Raw genomic sequence first — 27,008 nt, forward strand, 5'->3', positions numbered from 1 at the left:
ATATGAAATGCAATGACGCACACCTCTGTTACAACAACTCTTAATCAGATGGATGTGAAAGAATAATTCCAGGAGGTTATATTTTTTTCTTTTATTCACATATATACAAAGTTCTTGAACAGCTGGCTGCTATATAACTTAGAAGATTTTCATGTTTACAAGAATGAGCTGTGAGATAATATGAATAATATTATGGTGTAATTTTGTTATTTATGTTAGTTTTACTGTGAAAGTAGTACACATTTTGAGTCTGGCAACAGACGTGATCAGTGACCATTTCTATGTTTCTTACTGTAAGTTGATTTCTGTATTGTGGATTGTTTACAGTGTTAACCATTGTTTGTTCATGTTGTCGGGGTTTATAGTTTAATCTATGTGCTGCTCTTTGTAAATAGCATGATTTATTGCTGGTTGATAAATCATAAATATGTTGCATACAGTGATAAATAATGTCATGAATAAATCAAGTACCATTTTTTTCTTTGTTTATTATTGAATTTTACTGCACTTTTGTTGTTTTGCACCAACAGTGCAGAAATGTAATATAATATTCTGTGTTCTGTGTTGCACTGCCATACATGTTTCTACTGTAGCAGAGAACAGACAGCCACCATAGGTTCTCCTCATCGCTTGGTTAGAGAGGATGAGGTGAGATGTTGATATTCTGCAAACTCAACACTGGATTCCATTAAATTCCACACACTGGTCCTTTGCATAATGTGATTAAATAGAAAAAATATAACAGAGTAACTAAAGTGGAGCATCTTGGGAATTAAGTGGCACAGTATTCACTATTTAAGTTTCAGGGTGGTAGAACTCGGTGATGTATCACATCTCAAAGTCTTTGGCCAAGTGTCATACTTAAAAAAGATTTAGATTATTACATATATTTTATAATATGATGATTACCTCTTCCAGTCTGTGGCTCCCTGATGGTGGAACATCAAACATCAAACCATGTTTGATCGGCAGGGTCCCTCTCAGTCTTTATGAGTAGACTGAAGACCCAGCTCTTTCGTGAACACCTTTGCACTTGATTGACTCCACAAGACAGTTGTCCCCAGCAAGCATCTGTGAAATAAAGCTTCACAAATACTATATTTCTCATCTATGTATTCATATTAGATGACAAATATTATGTTTCTGACCTTCTGATATGAGAAAGACAGTCATGCATTTGTCACATTTACATAACTGTGTTTCTACATAACAAGTAACAACCATATAGGCTGCAGCGTAGTATTTAGGTTAAGTATCTGTGACTTATGTACTGACCAGACCTATGTCTGCTATCATGATACCGTCTTCTTAAATTATCAGTCCAAAAAGAAAAATCAGAGGCTACTTCGGACTGGAAAGGTGTTTGGTCTGTGTGATCAGTGACAAACTCACTCATCTGAACATTTCAGCAGGCAGTGCTCTGACAGCAGAGCTGTGAAGTGGCTACATTTCTGACTAACTGAGAAAGAAAACAAGGTCCTTCTCTTGCATTGGGCCTGGAATATTTTCTGAATCATCAGACCTTCATGCTGCAGTTTCACACTTGAGTCAGTCAGACTACAGAGGCACAAGGCCATTATATGTAGTAACATATGTAGGACAACGTGTATATATGTATCCAGGCATTCATTAGTAACATTGCAATTTGTAATGTATTTTTCATATCATATGACTCTTTATCTTCATCAAAGGCACGTTGTCTGGTATTACACACATTGCTTCAGAAATTGCTGGTCACTCAACCCTCATCCTCAACAACAGTGCTATCACTGGCATGGTGCTCATCATACCACATGACCCTGGATAACCCATTTTTCACTGTACTTCCATCTGATTGCAGATACAGGACACTTAGACGGAAAAAGGCACATTTTGTCTCCTCTGCTGTGGCAATGCTAAATTCCATAGCTCGCTAATCACGATAACACACCGTGTATTCTGTACAAGTGTGTTATGTACATGTTATCAATGTCCTTGCATGATATAGTTTCAGTTACATCTGTTTTACAAACTGCACATCCTTTCACTTCAAGTCAGTGATATAGTAACACTACCTTTTCCTACAAACTTAATGATTTCTCATACTTAAGTGTCTTTCAGCATTTGATAATCTCTTCAGTGTCTTAGATAACCGTTATAATGGTTAGCAATTATCAAAATGCTCAAAAATGCTCATACAAAAAACAGTAAATATTATTAACCATATGTACCAACTGGGATGACATTTGTCAGTGTTCACTTTGGTTACCCTCAATAGTTCTGTGCCAAAGCCTCAAACTCTCCTACTTTGTGGATATGCTGGAGAGCTAATTTAGGCAGATGTTTTGCAATTTTGATAAACTCAAACAATGTAGGGAAGGTCTCTGCACACCTGAAATGTCTGACAGGTGCGTCGGAGGAAAAAATCAACTTGAAGAAGAAACAGCAAAGACTCCCGCACACTGTCTCGCTTTCTAGTGATTTATTAAATATCTGACGTTGTGTAGATGTATATGTATATATTTATATATGTATGTGTATATGTATGTGTATATACATATATATTCACACACTTGACCCAACAGGTCATTGAGAGTTTGTTTCCAGCCTTTAAATAATTATATTTTTTTGGAAACGTTTTCCCTTTGATACCTATCTGACATAATTTGGATGTTGATGTGCCTGTGTCCCTTTTTGGAGAGTGTTACTTTTTTGCAGTATGATGCACTAGATAACATTGACATGTGTTAGACTTGATTGGTATGTATATATGTAGATATTTTTCATGTGTGGAAGTTATAAAAGAAAAAAATGTTTATTGAGATTTGACTAGTTTCCGGCCCTAATGCTGCACTGATGACACCTAAATTTGTTTCAGGTGTTGACCAATCTCAAGTAGTCCTCTGATTGGATGTTTTGTAAATGGAGGCATTCGCTGTCTTTAAATAGATGTTGAAATGTGTGGATGCCGCCAGTATACCTGATGAAGGTCGTTTGGACCGAAACGTTGGATATTTAATAAATCACTAGAAAGCGAGACAGTGTGCGTGAGTCTTTGCTGTTTCTTCTTCAATTAATTTTGATAAACTCAAAATCACCAAAGGTGATGATACTGTTTAGACAGCAAAAACCAGCCCAACCTGCTTATCACTACAGAGTTAGGGACTGTGGTGAAAGTGGAGTGTGACCCATTTCAATCTTCAGTAACTTTTTTGTTTTTCACTATAAAAATCTCAACTACTGTCATTATATAGAGTGAAAGCCCTTAAACAGTTCACACCTGTGAGCTTAAAAGAAGGAGAAACCAAAGATACCACATCTTGGTCATCACTGACCAATTTCTGTATTTTAATGAAAACTTCATGGTTGTAATTAACTTGTATGTAAATAACTAACTTCAGGAGCAAAAATCACGATGAAAAAGATGTAGGCAAAGATCACAGTACTGTGGCACTGACAGGAAGCCAACAGACAGATGTGCAGCTCCTAAAACAGATATATGTCACACTACATTGTGCAAGTAAAGAATTTCCCCCTTCAGGACAATACAATCTATCCACTTTTTCCACGTCACCACTACAACTACAGTACTACTGTGTACTGAATTAATTAAATACAGTGCTGTATTATGTTACAGAGCCTAAACATGTCACTGCTAAGATACACAATACAATACTGTTTGTCCATTTGTTTTCAAAAATGCCTTTTTTTATTGAAAACAAACAAAAAATTGCATACTTGTAACAGTATCTTTCCATCTAGCATCTCATTAATCTGTGCAGGAACAATGTGTCCTGCACACTAAACACGAAGCTGTAGCGAGCTCTTAAAGCCTCTGAACATAAGGATCTAATTTGGCGGCCGATGTACTGTGTGTTCTTGTAGTTTCAGCATGACTCAGCATCTTCTCAAGTCTGTACTGTCTACAATATGTTTAAACTAACTTAACTAAATCAGTTTTAGCTAGTTACGTTTTTTTTTTATTTTCATAAGATAGTCAACTGCCAATATACTGCCTCTGTTTGATTAATCAGATCTCTGGTTTTTAATGTTTGTTGTGATGTTGTTGCTGTCTGAGAAAAAACAGCAGAGAAGACACTTGATTATGAAATCAAGAAGATAGAGGGAAAACACACATTTCTTGGAAAACACAAATTAGATAACAAACACAGGTTGTTTGTCACACAGACAGGTTTATAGTGTGTCTCTCTGACCAGCAGGCAGCCCATACAGATATAGTGGTGGGGGTGGGGCCCCACCAGTAACACATGCCATGACATAATGATGTCAGGGCACTATTTAAAGAGGCGGCTCCGACAGACTTCATTCAGCCCATTTACTGATTCTTTTGGATGCTGTCGCTTGGAGAGGCATTTTAGCGGGTATTTCAGCTTCTACCAATCAAATCACGGTACGATGAAAACCTTTGACTTCCTACTTGGGATATCTATATTATTATTAATACTGCTCTAATGCTATTGTTTTTTGTTTTGTTTTTTTTTATTTCCATCTTTTGCAGGATTTGGAGTATGATTTTAAGGCTCATCAGTTCTGAAAAAACTTCTATGGAAAAACAAGGAAGCCAATTTATAGCTGGGACTATATTCAGCCAGAGGGACACCTTTAGAGAATCTTGATCTCTAATGTTTTTGTCCTAACCTGCTTCAATAAAGGTATGAATTTCTAACCACAGTTCACACTTAAAAATGACATATAAAATGAGAGAAATTATTTGTTGGTGCTGTTGAATTTACTCAGCATGTGTGTCCAGTCTTTCCTTGATGGCACAGAATGTACTGTACTGTGAACTACTTAGGATGAGGCACCCAACAGCTGGAGGCATGTTCATAAAACACATTCATTTTCCATGAATGAATTTTCCATTTAATAGAATGGTTTTGCTGTCTATCTTTTCCAGATTTTGGAGGAACCGCTTGTCCTGTCCACATTGAAAGCCTACTGTTCAGTCTTTATATTGATCAATGTAATTCTGAAAAATGGTTGGATTTGGACCTGCAGATGTGCCTCCATCAGCAGCAGTGAAATTTGTAGGAGCAGGAACTGCAGCCTGCATCGCTGACCTGTTCACCTTTCCCCTGGATACAGCCAAAGTGCGACTGCAGGTAAAGCCTTTAATGAATATTGACAAAGATGAACAGACTGTATGTAAAGTATAGACTTCATAAAGATAAGACAGATGGTGCTCATACAGCATTTTAGGCATTACTCAGTGCTTATAAACCTAAAGAAGCTACAGTGAAGTCCCCCATCTTCTCTTATTCTCACCTATATCGACCTTTTGTCCTGCACAGATCCAAGGAGAGGCCAGAGCTTCGTCAGCTAAAGGGAAAGAGCCTGCAGTGAAGTATCGAGGGGTTTTTGGCACCATCACCACTATGGTGCGCACAGAGGGGCCCAGGAGTCTTTACAGTGGACTGGTGGCCGGACTACAACGGCAGATGAGCTTTGCCTCTGTCCGCATTGGTCTGTACGACTCTGTAAAACAGTTCTACACTAAAGGCTCAGATCGTGAGTATCTATGAATAGAACTGAATGAAGTTTTCTGGGAGTCCTGTACCAATCCGGCCTGACATTTCCTTCCCTCCTCTCTCATTCAGATGTTGGTATCGGAAGTCGTCTGCTTGCAGGAGGTACCACTGGTGCCATGGCGGTTGCCCTTGCTCAGCCTACGGATGTGGTGAAAGTCCGCTTCCAGGCACAAGCCAAGTCTCCAGGACACGCCAGACGCTACTGTGGCACCATCGATGCTTACAAGACCATTGCTAAGGAAGAAGGCATTCATGGCCTGTGGAAAGGTAGCTTGAGCTTAAGAGGATTATTTAGCTGTTGAAGCATATCCTTTCATTTCTTTCAATAAGTCTTTTCATGCAATTTCATGACTCTCTCACAGGGACAGCTCCAAACATTGCGCGAAATGCAATTGTTAACTGCACAGAGCTGGTGACATATGATTTCATCAAGGATACACTCCTCAGGTCCACTCCACTGACAGGTAAAACAATGGTGCAGTCCAGCATGAGGCAGAGACATAATATCAAGTATACACTGTTTGACACAGTTGCACCATCATTAATTTAACCTGTGATTAGTTCTAATCAGTGACTGGTAGGCTAAATAGGCTAACTAACTTTTTAGCTCCATATTAGGGCAATAATAGATGATTTAAAAATGGACAACAATCTTTTTTTTTATTTTTTTAGTATGATGTTTATTGTTATGCACCAACATGCCACAGCAAATACCATGTCTAAACCTACTTGGCAATAAAACTGATTGTTTCTGATTCTGATTCAGCACAGCAAGGAAAAAAAAAACTGCCAGGCAGCGACTGGCAGACTGTTTTAATGGATCGACTAATGTGAAAGAAAGAAGAAACATATCATAAAACTCAATTGGTTTGAATCTGATCTTGAACTTGATCATTTTATTCATTCCACCTAAAAGAGATTTGAACCTCCTCAAGTGTAAGTTTAAAGTTAATACTGGATCACATTTTAAATTGGAGTTTGGAGCAACAGCATTTATTTCAATTAGGATTAGAGTAGAATGTAAACTGAGGTTTAAATTTAATCTTATTTAATTGTAAGCTACTTTGAAAGTTTGGTGCAACACAATTTAAAATAGGTGTTCTTCTCTTTGGAGCAGTAACTTTCAGTCTTCACTCCACAGATAATCTGCCCTGCCACTTCGTATCAGCCTTCGGTGCAGGGTTGTGCACAACTGTAATAGCCTCTCCAGTTGATGTGGTCAAGACAAGATACATGAATGCTCCTCTTGGCCAGTACAGCAGTGTGCTGAATTGTGCTGCTGCCATGATGACCAAAGAGGGACCACTTGCTTTTTATAAGGGGTAAGCATCGACTGCATGGACAATATTGTAAAGATTAATGAAGACATAAATCAGACTTTTATAGAGGAGGTAAAGGAGACCAACGGCTGTAAACTAAATGTACAAAACAGCTTTTAATATGGACAGATTGCAATCAATCATGTTGTTTTTCTGTTTTCTCTCAAGGTTTATGCCATCTTTCTTGCGCCTGGGCTCCTGGAATGTGGTGATGTTTGTAACATACGAGCAGCTGAAGCGGGCCATGATGGCAGCCAATCACAGTCACACAATTTTACTGTGATCATAATTGTCTGCCATGCAGCTGATGTTGTAGCACAGTGGTGTTGTTTACGCATTTCTTTGCTCTCTTTTGCCCCCTAGTGTACACAAACTGTGTTGACATGTCATGACACAAATGTAACCAAATTAACAGAATAGCAACACATGCATTAAAAATGTGATCAGTATTTATTTAAAAGTGAGAGCTTGTTTGATCAGATGCTTCCTCTCAGTGGAGAGCTTCTCAGGAAACTGGATGTCAAACGTAATGATGAGGTTTCCTCTCTGGGAAGGATCCTGGGACAGTGGCATTCCCTCTCCTGTCACCACTTTTTTGTACGCAAAGCTGATGTGTTGTGACAAACAAATCAGAGACAGGGAAATGATCATTTATGCAGATGAAACCACAAGACATCCTTCTATTACTGTCCTTGTTTAAGTGTGCTGTTTATATAAAGTGTTTCAGTTTTTATGTTTGCCTCTTTTTGTTTTGATCTTCATGTTGAAATCAGTCATTCAGCTTTTAGAATATTATTTTATGGAAAGGGTTGCAAAATACACCATTATACATGATATTTAATATCCACTGTGGTCCTAATATAAGAAGGCACTTACTGCACAATGTCATTGATGGGAATACTGAGTTGTCTGCCATCTAGTGTCTCCACATCCACAGTGAACCCTGTCAAAGCCTTTGGGAAAGGTTAAGTGTCTTTAAGTATGACTAATGACTAAATCCATTATTCTGGCTCTTATTAACGTGACTCACCATCCCCAGCGAGATCTGGGCCTTGTAGATCAGGTCATTGAGTTGTCTGACGAACAGAGGATGACTCTTCTGTCGCACTATGAACACAATATCTGCAGGGATGCTGTTTGGTCCCTAAAGGGCAAATGCAGCAAGATGATTACCATGTAGTCAGGTTCTTTCACTAAAATATGGCTTATCAATAAGTTGGTGCTATCATAATTTACTAAAGATTAGCTTTGCTTTTTATTTTTTTATATTTTTTTTACAAAAAACATATCAAGCAAAACAAAAGAGGTAATGCAGATCAAAACCTTCACTGCAATGTGGTTTAATTTATATAAACATGTGTGAGCACCTTGATAGAGATCTACTGAAGCCACCTACTGGTGACAAAGCAGTAGCTCCTGTACCAAGTTTAACCCTCTATAACTGACTTTTTAATTGCACTTCAGAATCTTCCAAAAAATATCTTTACTCATCCAATCATCTTAAACCCTTACTCTCTATTATCTTAACCTAATTCAAAACTGTTCACTGTTCACATTCTGTGGCCAACAGAATGCAGGACTGGATCATGTTCCATCAGTATCATCTCAAACACTCTTTTTTGATGGAGTAAAATTCAAAAATGTAATACAAAAAATATGTTCAGTATTAGGCAAATTAATAAATCCCTTATAATTCAATCCTATATTGTCCCCAGCATTTACATTTCTCAAATAGAGATTCCTACTAAAGCTTCTCTCACTATTCCTTATGTTTAAGATAATCCAGCATAAATTTGCACCATTACAGTGTCTGCAAAAATGAACAAAAAACAAACAAACAAACAAACAAAACATGAACAAAAAGAACTAATTTTCAGCTTTTAGGAACATGTTTTGTGCTTCCCATCCAAAATTGTGGTATCTTAATGGTTTGCTGGGTTTTCCTCTTTAGTGCACTTTAAGGCAGACTAAAAGCCAGGCTTGTATATTATGAGATCACATTAGCTGAGAAAAAGACATTTTCACAGCAGTCATTTTGATATAAAATAGCAGGGCAATAACAGGCATTGCCAATGATACTAATTAAGGCTTGGTTCCATTTAGTGTAACAGCACCACTGAGCCAGCATAGTAGAAGCACCCTGATTCTGTTTGACCTGAATGAAATAGAACTAGGTCTAATAGCTCTATGGGGCAAGAGAGAGCTGGGCGAATTAGCACCAAGGACAGCGACACATGCCAAAACTTTTCATAAGGAAAAGAAATCAAGGAAAAGTAGAGACTATGACCAAAGTCTTACCTTGTTTTTACGCAAAATAATTCAACTTAACATCATCCAAAACAACTTACATTTACCCTCACCAAAATGGAGAAAACATTTCAAATCAGGTTATCAGCTTTTTGTCTGAAAGTTCTCACAACAGGACAAATCACTTAAATCCCCTTTACACTCTTCAACTTTGGCACCAGGTTATCAGCCTATATTTCGTATTCAAACTGAATAAAGACATGGAGATTTTGATAAGACAAAAGGATTCAAAATGATAAAAATAAAACATTAGACACAATGATGAGTTCACTCTCCTATCACATCGCTACACAGACATCAGACTGGATGGGTTATTACTGACCATTATTGCATGTTGATGGCCCAGCGCCACATTTTATGTGGCCTGCAAGAGCTCACAAACAATATAATTTACACATTACAAAGCTAAACATTGTTATGTACGTACACTGTCCACAAACTACATTACTGTCCCAGAATGCGTCCCGACTAGATATTGTCTCAATATGTAAAGTGGTGTTGCTAGAAGCATTTATAGCAGCAGTCAAGCAGAACGCCATCATTTCATTTTAAAGGAAATATACCCTTTGGATTTGAAACCTTGCTTGTAGGCTACACACAGTGAAGTGAACTTGAAAATTTTCAGTTTCTACCTTTCTCTTACATTTACAACCAGCTCTTTGAGGAAAACCATAATACTGATGTGGCCAAGGATGACACCCCTGGTATAGTTCTTTTACCTGGTCTCCCTCTTTGGTGAAAATGATTCTTGTGCCTTCTTTCCATCCAGGCTTCACATCTATAGACAAGATCTTGTCTTTGATACTCGATGTGTATCCATCCTCATTCATAACCTGTTCAACAAATGAGGCAAATATGAATACATGTAGTATGTGCACATGTACTTCTTTCAGTTTGTTTGTTTGGACCTTGTTGTGGTTGACTAGTTAGATCAAGGTTATGAGCATCCATTAGAGTTCCCGGTCTAATCTAATGGATATATGAATAGTTTAACCACTCCAAAGCTGTGGGATGAGGAGTACGTGGCTCTTACCCTGCGAGATATCTTGATCTTTTTGGTGCATCCGTGGAAGAGATCATCCAGGGACAAGTGAAGGTCTCTCTCTATGTGAGAGTCTTGTGTCTTCACCACTCCTGGTTTCGGACCACCGAGCTGAAGAGGTTCATCACTTGTAAAGAAGTCTAACAAAACATTTAAATACAGTTAAAGTAGTTTGTATGATATTAGACTATGCACATTCATGTATGGTCTGGTTTTCTCACCTGCAAATGGGTTATCGTCCCCAAAAAACTGTCTAAAAGTTTTTTCTGGGTTGCCATGGTAGACATATTTTGAAGACCAAGCCCCAGTGGTGCCAAACTCAGGCGGGATACCACCTTTTAGGCCCTCCTCACCAAACTTGTCATAGATAGCCTTTTTTCGAACTGCCACAAAGAACATAGATATTATGTTATGTTATGTTATAGACGCAATGCAGGTCTCTATGCAGTAAATACCACCAAAATACTGGTACACATTGTAATTTTTTTAATCATGTGGATCATTGTGTACATTCAGTCAAATGATGATTTAAATAAAATGAGTATGCTCTGTTACTTTTAATAGAAAAAGTACATGCACTTGTACATTAGCTTTAATTATTCACATTTCAGGTCAGATCACTTGTTAATAAAATAATATTTCTTTTTATTCAATCCTCAGCAATATAAACATGTTCATCTTCAGAGATATGTAAGAGCGGGTTAGTTAGCAATTTGTTTCTGCCTCATTGATGTTAGGGATAAACAAGTTGAAAAGAAAATATAAGCACTATATAACTCTAACCAATTACTTCAACTTTTTATTTAGCCTATTTTAGTTGTGTGTCTATCTTAACTGAGGAATAAACTACTGTAAGAAACAACCATCATAGCAAAAAAGTTAACTTATTTCTTCTGAAAACATTATCAGTTATATAATTAATGTCATCTGAAAGAAGAAAACAATAACTATTTTAGGAAAGTTCCAGTTAATCTGCATATTGTGTAAAACAAAAAAATGTTGTTTTCGCCAATTCAAATTGGAGTTTTTATCCCAAGTACGATCCAAGTTAATACAATAGTACTTAAAAACTTATTTACCATCCTTTGATTCTGGTACCATGTAGTTTTCAGTAGCCTTATTTCAAGTAAACATTATTTGTACTATATTTATGTGGTGAAACCACATAATTATAGCATTTTAACCAAATTTAAAACCATGGTCATGCAGCGTCAACATTTCTAACTTTATTTGTCTTTCAATACGAAAGCAGACAGAGATCTTGGTATCAGAACGACCCCCTGTAAAAATAAATGTTAAATAAATTTGATTTGAATTTAGATTTGTGTCAAAATCTGTTATGTAAAATTTATGGTATTTACATAGAACTATGAACACCACGTGCTACAGGTAGTTGTAGCATATAAACATATGCGTCTCCCTCCTTAAAAATAACTCGGGGTCATAGTTTTATTTGCCCCGTTAGCAAGCATGAACTCTGGGTAGTTTTTTTTTTTTTTTTTTTTTTTTTTTTTTTAAAGAACTGATTAAAATAGAAGACAATGAAATGAAGTCATTAGGGACAAACTGACAAAGTCATGAATTGTAATGACAGAATAAAGTAACATGTTACAAAATGAAACAAATATTGTTGCAAACAAACCTAGAATCATTTTGCAGGTATTGGCGCATGCGCCCCTGAGGAAACTGAGTTTGATTTGGTATTACAGTAAAACATATAGCCTGGGTGCTGGTTAGTATTAACTATCTTAAGTGATCCATCCTCCTCCTTCAGCCTCTCTGTTGTACTTACGGTCACTCAGCACATCGTAGGCTTCACCCAGCTGACAGAACTTCTCATTGCTTCCAGGTTCTTCGTTGCTAAGGGGATGAAACTTCAGCGCGAGACATCGATATCTAAATAAAGAGGAAAACTGTGACAATAAGCACAAAAGGTTTCGTAAGATAACACGTGTGAGTAATGCCTATGTGGTAGCTAACTCAGTGGTTCATAGTGTTACAAACACTTACGCCTGTTTGATTTCTGCGTTTGTTGCATTTCTGTTTATTTCCAGCGTCTCGTAGTAGTCGCTGCTGGCCATTATGGATTTAAATGTTTGAAATTAACACACTGAGCCTCGCTGTGTGGCCGCTATGGCGTCCGCCCTCAGTGAGGTTGTTTAAGTAACAAAGCTTTGGCCAAATTAAAACTCAAACGCGGCGGTTGTTTAGTTTGGTTTCCGGGGTAACGGCTGCTTAAGAGACTCTCGCGAGATCTGGAGAGATGCCTGAGTCATTAGGTTCGTTCGAGATGAAGTGCGCCTCGCCTGGAGAGCAGACGAGATCAGGCGGCTGCAGCAGGAGGTGGAGACGAAAATCTGCAGTCAAGTCGGACAGTCGGAAAGTTTTTCAAATAACTTTAACAACATCATTTTCAGTCTCCTTTTTCTTTACAACATTCAGTTATGGCCTGATTACTCAGATGTAATTATAATTTATTTGCCATTTCCCCCCTTTTAATACACTTCAGCTTTTGGACTCAGTGTCCGTCTTTCTGTGGGTGTTTCTGGTCCTCTTGTGGACTGTTTGCAGAAGGATTGGTCCTAATCATATCAACACTAAAAGAATTAATAAAATTAGTATTTTGAGTCATTTGACAGTGTGTAGATCAGGGGTGTCAAACTCAATCACAGAAGGGGCCAAAATTTAAAACACAGTCTAAAACTGCTATGTTTTATTCAGAAATATGAGTTTGAACAGCCAGGCTGCAACAACTTTTTCCTCAATAAAATAAATAAGATTTAAAATATTTTTTTTTCTTCAACAATAACAAAGGAAAACGAAAATATTTGAGCTCAGAATATTTAAGCTCACATATCCGGGTGGGGGTTACATTTAAAAATGCTTGTTTTTTGTCTGGACACAAGATATCGCACATTTTAATCATGCAAACCCTCAATGGCACCGCATTTGACATAAAAATATGCTCATATAATAATATTACCAACCCATCAGCCCATCAGGTACAGGTGAACATATTGACCTGCTCAAGTTAACATTAAGGCCAAAACGCACCAAAAACTTCAATAGAAAAGTCAACTTTAGCTTCTATGGCGAACTGCAGGCTTCAGATTTAAAATTTGACACCACAGAACCAGCAGTATTTTAGGAAAAGGTCAAACTGCACACTGACACACACTGAGGAGATGAAGAGGAGAGACAGAGTCTGGACGTAAATAATTGAATCGCGGGCCAGATGTGTATCGAGATACGTATCGAATCGTCTCAGTCATTGAGATTCCCACCCCTACTTTTAACCGTTGATGTCACAGTCACCTCTCCAAACTAGGATTGCAAATTTTGTGCGTTTTCCTGAACCAATAGTTGAAATAATTAATTAATCACCTATAAAACATGTTTATCACCTCATTTTCTTTTATTTTTTCTTTTGAATTTTTTTTGCTAATTTTAAGTTCAATTATCCTTATTCAACAAATAGCTCTGCAAGACAAAACAATGTTAAATGAGGTGAAAGTTACTGCCATGACTATTGATTTGATTAGACTATTTGATTGGTTAAATTCTTAACAGCAATTACCCGATTAATGGTTAATCATTAACATCCTTACTCCAAACATGTGTTGCTGTAGTGCTTAGTTTTGTTTTCATTTGTATGTCATTTTTTTCATTGGCCAGTTTGCGATCAGGTCACCTTATTGGCCACAAAAATGCAGATTAAAGGTTTGGGTATTAATTCAAATTGTACTCAGTGCTCAACCATGATTTTAAAAGTATCTAAGTAGATTACATCTTGCAATGCATACTTTGAAAATCTACTCATAGAAGTAGAAGTATCCCCCCAAAAAACTACTTGATTACAGATTCTTCACGTAACAAAAATCTAAATGTAACACTCTTGTTTATGCTCCCATATAGTTGAAAGACATCTGTGCACACAAGAGGTTTATTTGGCTCAAATTTTGTTCATAAATTTAAAGAAATCAATATTTTGTGTGCATAGAAGGTTTAGATCTTTTACTTTAACTTGTGAAAAAGGGAGCAAAAACAGAGTATATTCAGGTGTGCCAGCTTAAGGCCTTGTTATTTTGAATGCCGAATTAGTTACATGACACATTTTGGAGCCATCATTACTGCCATTAGTTCCACATGTACATTTGCTGCACTGACAAGTCAAACTCTCTGCTGTGAAATAAGCCTATTAGACCAGGTCCAGCATATCACACCAGCAGGAAGGATAATGAGGCTGATTACTGTCAGTCATTCAGTCCACATGACTGAGCAACTTTCTGCTCCATGACCAGTTAACTCTCAACAGTGCAGTCAAAAATGTTGTTCTGTTTCTAAGGATCACAATGTTGAGAAGCAGGCTGAAGACTTAACACGGATCAGCATCTCTGCAATGAGTATCTTACCTCTGGTTTATAATTCAGATATTAATAATGAATATATAATGAATTCCAGCAGCAGTGACAAGTGTAGTTTTATTCTTTCATTTAAAACCATTCCAGACAGAAACGTTAAAGACTACTATGCTATACAAATCAGACTCTCCACACAGAAATTGCACAGTATTATCATCAGTACGATCAAATTGCCATTTAGAGGTTGTGAAGGGAGCAGCAGAAGCTCTCTACTGATTCTGTTAAAGGTGGTCCAGATGGATGCATATTTTATTCGCAATTCAGGACTCATACCAAAAAGTGAAGATATTAACAGCCATAAAAAAAGAAACATGAATCCAATAGAAATAAATATTACAAGTCATTGTGGATTAAATACATGTCAAATAATCACTAACAAAAAGATCAACGGCGAAAAATAAAAACAAGCAAACAAAGTCTTTAAAGTGTTCATAAAACATCATCCCAAACTTAACTAGACAACTGAAAGCCCAGGAAGCCCTCTACAATTAAACTCCAACAAGGCATATATCTCCATACCTAATGTTTATGGTGGGTTTCATGATTATGACTCTTTAATATATGAGAAAATCCTCCTCAAACTCTATCATCAAAGAAATATTTTAATCTATGATAGCTGTAGTCTCAAGAAAAACAAAATTAAAGATCTATTCAAATAAAAAGGTATAGAAAATGGAGGCCAAGGTAAAAATAACAGATCTCAAGGGACAAGTGTGGGGGGGAGAGGGAGGACGGTAATGTGGATGATGTAATCATAGTGTTGCTCATGTAGAAAGTGTCATGTGTTTGCGCTGGTTTGTGACCATGCGGTGGTGTGCAATGTCGTGTCAAATCATGCTGGTACAAGTTTAGGGGGAAAACTGTGACTATGCTGGTGTGCACACAGTTCAAAATAAGTTCGTGGCTGCCACCTCCAACTTCAGCTGCATTGTTGTATTGCATACGTGTTGACACTGCGGCATCCTAATTGATTTACTTCAACACTCTGCCATTGTTTCCATGTATTATTCCAGACAATTAAAGGAGAAATATGCAATATATTTACTGTACTGAAACATAAATCAACCATGATATGCCATCAGAGGGTAAGGAAAATGAAATACTGGCTTCTCCTACAACAAGGCTACGGCCAGTATGTCCTCCTTTGAAGTGAACATGTTTTTATTTGCCTGTTTCACATGTATTAGAGTTAAAAAGTTTGCTGAATGAGTTAGTGTCCGTTTATGTGTCGTAAGAAATCATTAAGAAATCTTTAGAATGAGTAGATATTTATAACAATCGAACTGAGCAACATGTTAATGGAGCCTGGCAGTAAGGTTGGCAGTCACTGAACTTAAAACTCTAGAGTGTGTATTTTCAGAGCAGTGGGGTTTTGTTTTCAGGATTACAAGCTTAGCTTGACATTGACAGAAAATAAACAGTTAATAAACAGCTGATCACCTTACAGTTTAGGACTCCTCTCGCTGGTTATTGTTAAAATCTGATGTTGTGGCTCTTCTTACACTTGTTTAGCTACGTTGTCCCGGCAGCCTGCAGGGAGCCTGCCCTATTTTCAAGTCTGAAGAGGAGGGAGTGGGGGGAACAACTTGTTTCAACCACAGTCTGTATACTAATTGGAGTTTTAAACTTTTTAATATAGCATCTATGGCTCCAACTTGGTATTTGGACTCCAGTGCTCATTTTTGAATTCTAGGGTCTTACATATTTCTCCTTTAAAAAAAAGAACAGTTGATAACACAATTGATGAATGAATGAATCCTTGCCAATCAACTGCAACAGCACAAATTATGTTAACCGACAAATGCACAAAACATCCACGTTGTGCTATTAAGCATAAAGCGATAATTAACTTAAGAATATTCTCACTCTTAAACACATTCTTTGATCTGATGTCTTAAACACACATTTTCTTTCGTTTGGTACAAAAAGTAATCTTTAGACACAAACTTGCTGCTTCTGCCATCATCTTTGTCTTTCTGAAATGACAGACATCAGGAGCTTGAGCTCTGGCCATGAATACTGTTTCAACGTGCGTGTGTTTACAGTGCAAATATTCAATTTAAGTGATTTATGACTGTCAGAGCGTCCCGATGAGAGAGCAGGTTTCTACAATGGTGAGAATAACGGATGTAGTGTTCTCTTTCAGGCTGGGGAACGGAGCAGAGGCGGGTGCAGTGAAGGGTACAGATACAGAAGAAAACTGACTGGGTTTGAGAAAAAAGCCAGTAAGAGAAATATTAAGCAATGACATAAGTGGGCATTAGCAGGAACAGCCTCCTTCACTGGCAGGTAGCTCGGGTGGTTTCTCCAGCTTAATGTCAATCACTGAAGGGTTTAAGAGTTATGGAACGTCACAGAACAGGAGAAATAAAACTCTAAAATGTAAATGAGGCTGTTAGAAGTAAAGCAATCTGCTTTCAGGCTTAACTTATTAGAGACATTTTACACTTGTGTACACACGTAGAAACAATTTACAAGTTCTTGGGCTGTACAACTAATGCTGTCAGGAACACAAGCCTCTCCTTCATGAGCAGAGGCACAGTTCCTTCTAAGGGTGTCAAAATATCAGTACTTTTTCATTATCACATTAAAAAACAATACTAACATTTTATACTATCCAAAGTAATGACGTTATGAAAAATGATCTGCATGCTCATTTAACACTGCAGTTCATTTCAGTCCTTATTGTCCTGCCTGAAGTGTGGCTTGCAGCAAAAACAGTGTTCAGTGACCTTTTCTATACCAGCACTGTGTGAAAGTTACTTAAAAAAGAAAATAAGAAAATTATCTTAATTATTTTGTGTGACTAGAACTTTATCCTTTTAACTGTGGTATCAAGTATAGTTTTACTAGCATTGTGTCAAGGTTTAAAATTCCGGTGTTGCGGCACAATCTGTGGATTATTTACAAAATATAAAATAATCTGTGGATTATTTTTTCATGGTGCTACCAGAATGTGGACAGATTAAAGGAATAGTCTCACCAGTACATGGAGTATCAAATACATATATAAATTGATCATACAGATCAACAGTGACAAGTGTCTTATGTTGCAGAAAGCTATGAGGAGTTTATCTGAATACTCTGACCTGTTTGAGCCATGAATGTGGCACAATGCGAATCCTTTGTAACTGCTGTAAACCCAAGCTCATCGCAGCCTAGAGGTGGTGAGTGTTTGATAGTCAAAAAAAAAAAAGATTTTCTGCTGAGTATTTCTTTAGGATCATGCCCCTAAAAATAGTCACAATATGTGCCCTCTCTGGTAAAATAAATCTAAGGGGACGCTCGGGTTAAACAACAATAGCTGGCTGTCACAGTGCTGCACTAGATTTTTCCCTCTGGCAGGCTCTATCCATAAGAGAGCGAGAAGACCTCTGACTCGCTTCTGTCATGTCAGACACAGACACTGACATATTCACAAAGGATACTGTCCTCTCTACTCTTGTCCTGTGTGGTATCCATGCCAGGGAGGGCGGCTGCCACACGGCGGAAAAGCTGGAGGGAAAAGAAGCAGATGTGCTCTGTCAGACGAGGAAATATACTCAGAGGGATGACAAAAATACAAGATGAAATCAAATCTATGTGCTGTGTATATTCCCATAACATGATTTAGCAGGTTCACTTGAAGCTCGCACAGAGGAAGACGCCCACCAGAGCTTTTTCAAATTTGATTTGAATTGAGCAGCATGTGTTTGAGCTACTGCGAGGCCATGTTTCTGCTGCAGAGGTGGCTTAAAAAGAGGGTGTAATTGTGCCTTACTGAGAACTTCCATTGATAGAGCTTGGAGGATTTAAGTGACTGATGGATTCAAATGAATTTTAAAGATATAGTGTTTAATGCATGATGATGCTCAACATGCCCACCCGCCAACTATGCAGTGTCAGAACTACACTTGATACACATGCAGATTTCACAACAACAAAAATACAGCAACTGTGCTAATCAGTGGAGTGGGTGAGTATTGTTTTGCAAACCCTGACCCACCTCTAACACTGTACGATTAAGGTTGGCCAATAATCATTACTTCTAGAAGGTAGGAGAGAGCCTGAAAAACAAATCCACACACCTCACTTTCCACCAGAGGAAGCTGATGTTTAAAGGGATATTTTGGATTATATGCAGGGTTGTATGAAGTACCTTTGTCAGAGCATTACCAAATTTATATGCTCATCTGCATGCCTCCAGTTTGGAGAGGCAGAGAGGGGCACCTGCACAGAAACTAAGCAATGAATTGCTATAGATGGAGTCAGCAACAAAAGGTATTTTAGCCATTTAAAAAAGGTCCACCTAAAAAGTATCAGTTTAGGTGAACACTATATTAAGAATATTTTCACTGTTTCACTTGGTCCTCAGAGAGAAAAAAAAACAAATATCTCTCGTTCCAAACTAACAAAACACCATGGGTGAAATCAATTATTTTACCTTGCAGAGCACAGGAGTTCCTGGTCTACCGCTGCCTCAATCTGTTAGTTTGTTCGTGTTACTGCATGACTTTTGTGTTTTAAAAGGATAGTTCACATTCACCAAGTCACACAATAACAAACACACTAACAAATTGCAGTGGCAGTAAACCAGCATCTTACTAATTTCACCCATGGGGTTTGATTCGGTTTGGAGAGAGTGATATTTCGCTTATATAAAGGTGATTTTCATTGGAAAAGACTGTCTGGCAGCAAGGCAAAGTGGTGAAAATCATCTTAATATAGTGTACACTTAAACTGATATTGTTTTTAGATGGACCTTTTTAAGTGGCTAAACTACTTTTTGTTGCCGATCCTGTCCACTACTTAGTCTTCATGCTGGTGCCTCTCTCTGCCTATCCAGGGACATGTCAACTCACATCCACTGTAGCTAAAACACTGGCTATCAATGAGGACCTCACACAACCCTACATAAAATAATCTGAACTATTCCTTTAAACCTTTATACACGCATGCGTGTGTGAAATAGAAGCCGGTCAAAAGAGAGCATGAGCACTATGAACACACACACACAGAGGTGCACACGCTCTACCTGTTTGACATTGTAGCCTGTCTTTGCACTTGTTTCAATAAACAGAACATTCATCTCTTTCGCTCTCTGTTCTCCCTCCTCTGTGGTTATCTGTCTGTGATGAGCCACGAGTCACCACGCACAACACACAAACATCCGACGGGAACACGCACATATCGCCACAGACATCGACAACAAGACAAGGGGGAAAAAAATACAGACTGTGATTATGTTGGAAGTGGATTTAACAAGCCGTGCCCCTTCCTGCTGCTACTGCCACCTTAGCTCAAGACCAAAAGCCATCCAACAGATATTTGGGCTGTTCACTGTATAAGCTGAGCTCCACAAAACAGTGTGTCTACATCTATCAGCATATTAAATGTAAAACTTTTTAATGCCACCATTGCCAAATGCCAAATTAAATTTAAGGCCAACTTTGTAATAAAACTAAACATTTAATGTGAAAATATAGTCATACTCTTCTGAGTTGTCAGTATTGTCAGTTCAAAATTATAAGTAAAGCAGAATGACAATAACTGTTAAAGAAAAAAAAGTTAAAGAACATTTGTCCAAATACTTCAATTAGCAAAAACTTAAAAAAAAAAAACCTTTAACAGGATTACAACAGCATTTGAATTCAACTCTATTACTATTTTAGACCACCATTAGAGCATTCAGAGGACTATACTCAATACTTATTTAGGCCTTTTAATCCTAAATGTGAATTTAAGTATTTTTAAGACTTTTTAAGGACCTGTAGCCACCCTGAAAGAGAGACAGCAGCCTTTAATTTGGACAAAAAATGACCAGTGATTCCAAGATGCCAGTTGGTAGAACAGCTGGTAAATGTGGAGACTTTTGGAGGTGGAGCCCAGGCAGCAGCATCCGCAGCAAGACTACAGAGCACGACTCACACACACTCTTACCTGCTTTACGTTGTAGCCCGCTTTCGCACTAGTCTCAATAAACATTACATTTAGTTCTTTGGCTTTCCGCTCACCCTCTTCAATAGATACTTGCCTGTGGTAGATAAGGAGGGTTAAGAGATGCACAGCAAACATATCACACAACTGACTTCATGAAACAGGTGGATAAAGTGGATCACACAGTCAACACTTTCAGATTAAATATTATCAAACATCACAGCTGTCAGCTGTCAATTTATTGATGAACTTAACCTGTTAAAGATTAAAGAATCAATATATTAAAACAATGTGGGCTGAAACAAAGAGAAGAGGGCACAGAGTATGAAAAAGTCAATCACAGCTTTGACATCTACAAAGGGTGGAGGTAACTCTGATCTAATGCTGCCTCAGAAAGGGCGGCGGTAAGTCAGTATTGACAGGCCAGCAGGAACAATCAATGACTTCATTAGTATGCTCTTAAAGGAGGGAGCCCACTTACACAGAGGCAGGAGGAGGGAGGAACAGATTACCTTTTGTCTGCAAGATCTGTCTTGTTTCCCACCAACATGATAATGACATCACTTCCTCTCTCTGTTCTCACATCATCAATCCATTTTGTGGTTTGCTGGAAGGAGTTGACATCTGAAAGAGAGACGAGTAAGAGAAGCAGGAAGCAGGAGGCATCAGTATTCAGGAGGTGACAAACTTCAGCTGTGAAAACAGGCAAGTTTGTGACAGGAAGACAATAAGGAAGTAGAAGTACAAGTCTCACACATTTTGACCACATCTGACATATACATTTGGAATTAATATTAAAAAGAAATATGCGTTTGCTTCACATCATCCAAAAACAATGAATTATTCTAGTTAGCATTCAAGTGTTTACAGTACAGATAACAGAGGCAAAGTTTACACTACACTTCTTTTGAAAGGCCAATACAACCGTTGATATCCCAGAATTCCAGCCCTATAGAACAACTACCAGACGTACAGTATTTTTTTGAATAGCCATATACTAGCAGAGGTGTAGTGCTATTTGTTTAAGTGCTGGAGTGCACCTATGACACAAGCGCGCATACACATGCATGCCTAAATTTTTCACTGGCTCTCTTGACTCTTGCCTAAAATGTGAGGCACCCTGGCCACATAAGCAGCAGGCAAATCTTTCTTTACTGTCTATAGAAAATATGTGGAAAAGGACGCCTCTCACTGTAAGAAACTGCGCTCCGTCTAAGGATTCTAATGATAAATCATTCATCGATTAATAACCACCAAAAATTTAACCAAATAAAAATATATTAACCGAAGATGCATTAATGTATTCAACTATCAGTTAAGGAAAATGCACAAAATTGGCATCCCTAACTTGGGAAAAAAAATGGATTGTGCAAACTGTGGATATTGCATATCCTCATCTGGAGAAGAAAAAAGTGGCCCAGTGTCAGTCCAGTGCACTCCAGCAGCACCACACCTATGATCTCAAGTTCATTTTTGTCCTTTCCTCATCCAGACACTTGGGGAATGTGATCATAAATAACAAAACAAAAAGTTAAATTCTAATTAACACAGCCAGGCAAATGTGGCACATTTATAAAACATCCGAGCGCACAGATGATCCACCTACTTGTGATGTCGTACACTACAACAGCAGCAGCTGAGTCTCTGATGTAACTCGGGATGAGGCTACGAAATCGTTCTTGCCCCGCCGTGTCCCACAACTGCAACCTGATCTATTGGGCAGGAAGGGGAGAGGGGATGGGAGGAGAAATAAAAGAAGAGAAAAATAAAAATAAAACAAAGGGGATGAAAATAAAACAAGAAAAAAAAACGAGGTCAGAAATGAGGTACGTTATGGTGACAAAAAGCAAATTGAAAGAAAACTAAATAAAGTCAGACAAATGGGAAAAGACAGAGAGACAACAGAGAAAGCATAGTGCATGCATGGAGAAGCTGTCTGGGCCTGGGGGGGAAAGAAATAAATAATCACCCTTCACTTGTCATCAACCCTCCTCTCTTGATCAAGTAAGGTGTTTAATTTCAAAACAGGGATGAAGAGAATAGATGGAGGGGTAGGAAGGAGAGGAAGAAAACTTGTTTTGAGGGGAGAAACAAGCAAAGAAAGGGAGGACGGTCCAAGGGGTACAGCATCCAGCTCTCAATCGGAAGGCAGTACAATACTGTGTGTGTTTCCTCGTTAGAAAGAATGTAATGTCTGATATTACTGTTATCAAAATCTTACAGTCACTAAGAGAGTTTCTCCAATCTTGACAAAGACATGAACAACCAAAAATCAAAGACCGCACAAGCAGTAAAAAAAATAAATAAATAAAAACAAACTTACTGTTCTGTCTTCAAGGTACATGGTTTTTGACAGGAAATCTATTCCTATTGTGGCCTGAAAATGGGTAACATGTAGTTAAATATACATAACCATAATCTATTAACATTTGATTATAAAATGACATGAATGGTGATTGAATCAGGTGTAGGTGTTGGTCTCACTTGGTAAGTGTTGTCGAAGCTGTCATACATGAATCTGGTGATCAGCGAAGTCTTTCCCACTAAAAAAAACAAACAGAAACAATACAATACTGTAAGTACAATAATAACATGTTCCTTTGAGTTTTGTAGGTTAACCAGACAACAACAAAAAATAATGTGTGGCTAGCTGATTCATCTATATACTATTGTATTTTTTCCTAAATTGATTGTTTAACATATAACATTCATGAAAATAGTGAAAATGCTCTTAACAATTTGTCAGAGCCCAAAATGACATCTTTAAATTGTTTCATTTATCTGACAAACAATCCAAGCAAAATATATTGTACTCTGTAGTGATATAAAACACAGAAAAAGGCTTGAAACAGTGGCATTTTTGCTGGATAAACACCTTAAGCAATCACATCAGTTATCAACTATTGCAAATTTATTCTCTGTTGATTAACCAGTTGGTTAACCCACAAATAATTTCAGCTCTAATCGAAAATAAACATAATTTCAGGCTAAATACGACCCCTGACCAATGATGTGAAAATGGATCATATCAATGTGTCTTGTCATAATTAAATGTGTCGAAAGCAGCCATCATGACCCTCTCTCCTAATCATCTCGCCTAGTAACATTTAAAACACACATCTTTGACCAGATGCACGTGATAATCAGTCTGCCTGATGCATCACTTTACTTACAATATGAAATGTTAGCAAATAACATAAAAGAAGAATTACCTACTGCAATATATACAGGGTTGTAAATAAGAACATCAAGTCCCAGCATCAAAGGTTGGTACAGTCCATGAACATGTCATGAACTCCTATTCCCCTCTGAAAAGTTATTGTCTATTTAAAGGTGTGGACCTGGATTATTTGAAGTATTTGAGGAGAAGCTGAAGGGGAATGTTGAAGGGCAAGCCAGGCTGCGAACCAGGGCCCCATTTATTTCCATTCTAAAATGTTTTGCCTCATTGTGTCCAGCCCTGAGCAGATTAACTTTGTAATTTTTGGTGCTCCATATCTGTTCCGAAAAAACTATAATGTCATATACCACACTCTTCTTCAAGAAATGTCTTCCTTCCTTGCTGATATTTCCTTCAAAAACATCACTTTTGGCACATCAGCCTCACTTACACAGTTGTTTTAAGCAGCAGTCGCATGAGTGAGTGCCAGACTGTGCTCCCCAGCCTCAGACTGTTGTGCTGAGCTCAGGTTACGTTATCAGTTACACCGTGCATCAAGTGATGATGACATGGCCAAAGCCAACACTGCTGTTTACAATTTTACAAGCAACCACAGTGGATCACACACTGTCTGACAAACACAAAGTCTGTCTGTCTTATCTTGATGAGAGTGATGAGTCACATTACAGGACACAATATTTATAGACAAATAAGTACTGGCAAAGAAGAAACTACCGTTTTCTATACTACCTGATCCTGTTTGTACATCGATAAGATCAGAAACAGTGGTGATACTGACCTCATTAAGCAGATCAGGTACTGTCAGACATGATAAATCCACATTACAGTTTCTTCGATTGTGTCAAAAAATTCAATGTTACATTCACTGAGTCACAGCAGGCTGGCAACTGTTTTTAGCAGTAGCACCACAGCAGTGCCTGGCCACACATACTGATGATACTTATCCAGTGAAGCATGCAGATACTAAATTTGTGTTTAAAAAAATATATAAAAAATGAAACATCCATGAAAAAAATGAAAAATGCTCAAAGGGATATCTTTATTTTTTTTCTTCATTTACTGTCATAAATGACAAAGAAAAGCAGCAAATCCTTACATTTAGGAAGAACTGAAATAGAGTTGCAAAAATTCATTGATTATTAAATTAATCATCAACTATTTTGATAACTGACATTTGAGGACATCAACTTGAACTTTTAGAAACATACAATTTTTCAGACATTTTATAGATCAAATAACTGATTAATTAATAAGATAATCAACAGATTGATCGACACTGAAAATAACTGTTAGTTGCAGCTATACTCAGATGTGAGTAATCAGTTATGGAAATAGTCGGCATTTCTTTTGATCAAATCATCAATTAAACAGCTCTGTTTTACAGCTTTTACTGTCTGATTTGTGTTGGCATTCTTAACACAGACGTGGAAACAGTGGAAAACTGGAAGTACAAGTATTGTAAGAAAATACTGATACTTCTTAGTATCACAATATTATGTTTTGAGATACTTGTATCAATTTTCAAACACTGTATTTTGATTTTGTAATACATGTGTGGCTCATTTTATGTTGTGTTTAAGCCTCCAACTGCTATACAGCAGTATTGTCTAGCTTCAATGTTCTACTGCACAAAAAAGAAAAGCCACTTTTAAACTCAGATTTTACGCATATAGTGGTGAGTTATACTATTACTATACTTGCAGGTTTCCTAAAATTCTATTAAAATAAAACAATGTATTACTTTACTCACAGTATTGCAATGTATTGATTCATACCTCCTGTATTGTGCTATCAGATCACCAGATGTTTGCCAATAGATAGCCCTAGCAGGAATTACTGTATTTAACTACAAAACGATTAACCCCTCACCTTTACCTTTGAAACAGATATATGATTGTTGAGTAATATCTATAACTTCCGTGACACTCTCTTTCTTTTCCATAACATGTTCAACCTTGTGTTTGGCTGGAAAAGAGGAAAATAAGTAGGGAGAGTAATGGAATGCTGCTGGGCAGGTTTGGGAATTGGGATGCACCACCTCTTTTTTCTCAGAGCCCATCGGACAGAGGAAGACAAACTCATCTCTCTGTGTAATGATTGTGTGATCACCGCAATCACTTGACTTTCACTTGAGATTCGTCACATTTGGCCTATTCTGAACACAGCATCTCCACACCTGCAGTCATCTTAGCCTGTAACTTAAGCCCCTACTCGTAATGCAAGACAAAATACAACTGGTATTACCATGTACCAGCTAATTGGCACTTACAAGTATAACATTTTGCTACTTACTATGTTAACTACTCTGTTTCACCACTTAGTTGACACTTATAGCTAACTTTGTATTAGCTCCCACTGCCTCAGCTAATAGTTATTACACCTCAACGAGCGTGGACGTGACATCAACCATCAGTAATAAAATTAATTACATTTTTCATGAAAGCTAGCCAGCGTGGACATGCAGTTAGTTAAATTTCCGCTGTCGCAATGCTAGCACTGCACCAAGTTTAACGTTACACAGCTAACGTTAGCTAGCTAACTGGTTAACGTTAATCACCCAACCGATCCATCTAACTCTTGTGTTAGCTACATCTCCTCCTGATTCTACCTTCATCCCACAAACTTTAGGAGTATCGCCAGACTTACCACTCTGTTCTCCGAGAAAGACCAGTTTAAATTTTCTTAAAGGGTTTCCGAAGTCTCCGGCCGCCGACATGACTGTATGAAACAAGCCCTGACGTTACTACTTTTCGGGAGCTCCCGAGCTAGCCGCCAGCTAATGCTAGCTAACCAGCGGTTGTCAGATATTAAAGGTCCGGGATCCGTAACGTTTCACCGCTCTGCCAACCCCCCACACCTGTCACCTGGAGAGGTTTCGTGCTCTATAATCACCCCTTAAAGCTTTCAGACACTTTCTGATAACTCACTAACTACTGCGGGCAAGTTAGTGTTACTGTCAGTTCTCTGACATGTCTACAACAGCTAGCCACCCTGCTGGGCTACTCTTCTTCCTCACACACAAAGTTCACACTGTTCATACTGACGTGTCAGGCATATTTTTTAATGCTGCCCTCTACTGGTAGAGAAAATCACAATGGTGATAAAACTGTACCACTGTGGCACAGTAGACCTGAACAAATAATGCCTTAAAATAATGAATAATGTCATAAACGGGACGTGTAGTGTGTAAACAAAAGGCTAAAGGCTAAATTAAAAGACGCAGGTTGTAATTGAAGCGAGTTGTGTCTTTGTATGCCCATAAGAGGGCGCACTCAACCCAGCGCTAACCCCAAA

At 37.9% G+C, this 27,008-nt stretch overlaps 3 protein-coding genes across 4 annotated transcripts; 1 reads left to right on the forward strand and 2 right to left on the reverse strand.

The window, feature by feature from the left end:
- The first annotated feature begins 4,235 nt into the window (after positions 1-4,235).
- Positions 4,236-7,220, forward strand: LOC146318796 (dicarboxylate carrier UCP2-like). The gene is made up of 8 exons (XM_084730947.1): positions 4,236-4,390; positions 4,499-4,652; positions 4,898-5,102; positions 5,292-5,508; positions 5,598-5,795; positions 5,891-5,992; positions 6,670-6,850; positions 7,016-7,220. The coding sequence occupies exons 3-8, from the start codon at positions 4,977-4,979 to the stop codon at positions 7,128-7,130; spliced, it is 939 nt and encodes a 312-aa protein (XP_084587073.1). The 5' UTR covers positions 4,236-4,390; positions 4,499-4,652; positions 4,898-4,976; the 3' UTR covers positions 7,131-7,220.
- A 54-nt stretch (positions 7,221-7,274) lies between these two features.
- dnajb13 (DnaJ heat shock protein family (Hsp40) member B13) lies at positions 7,275-12,537 on the reverse strand. Its single transcript, XM_084730950.1, has 8 exons — positions 12,207-12,537; positions 11,989-12,092; positions 10,418-10,579; positions 10,188-10,336; positions 9,874-9,987; positions 7,878-7,991; positions 7,724-7,800; positions 7,275-7,454 (listed from the first exon to the last, which is right to left on the reverse strand). The coding sequence occupies exons 1-8, from the start codon at positions 12,275-12,277 to the stop codon at positions 7,298-7,300; spliced, it is 948 nt and encodes a 315-aa protein (XP_084587076.1). The 5' UTR covers positions 12,278-12,537; the 3' UTR covers positions 7,275-7,297.
- A 2,114-nt stretch (positions 12,538-14,651) lies between these two features.
- On the reverse strand, positions 14,652-26,746 carry rab6a (RAB6A, member RAS oncogene family). Of its 2 annotated transcripts, none has more exons than XM_084730952.1 (8): positions 26,361-26,746; positions 23,018-23,076; positions 22,857-22,910; positions 22,140-22,245; positions 21,046-21,157; positions 19,632-19,725; positions 18,046-18,112; positions 14,652-16,942 (listed from the first exon to the last, which is right to left on the reverse strand). In XM_084730952.1, the coding sequence occupies exons 1-8, from the start codon at positions 26,428-26,430 to the stop codon at positions 16,878-16,880; spliced, it is 627 nt and encodes a 208-aa protein (XP_084587078.1). In that variant the 5' UTR covers positions 26,431-26,746; the 3' UTR covers positions 14,652-16,877. The 2 variants fall into 2 exon arrangements, with proteins under 2 accessions (XP_084587078.1, XP_084587077.1); XM_084730951.1 differs by lacking the exon at positions 19,632-19,725 and adding an exon at positions 20,537-20,630 and having other exon boundaries at positions 26,361-26,744.
- Between the last annotated feature and the right edge of the window lie 262 nt (positions 26,747-27,008).

The sequence above is a fragment of the Lutjanus erythropterus genome, chromosome 11 (genome assembly GCF_056507025.1).
Source record: "Lutjanus erythropterus isolate fLutEry1 chromosome 11, fLutEry1.hap2, whole genome shotgun sequence".
Taxonomy (NCBI): Eukaryota; Metazoa; Chordata; class Actinopteri; order Lutjaniformes; family Lutjanidae; genus Lutjanus; species Lutjanus erythropterus.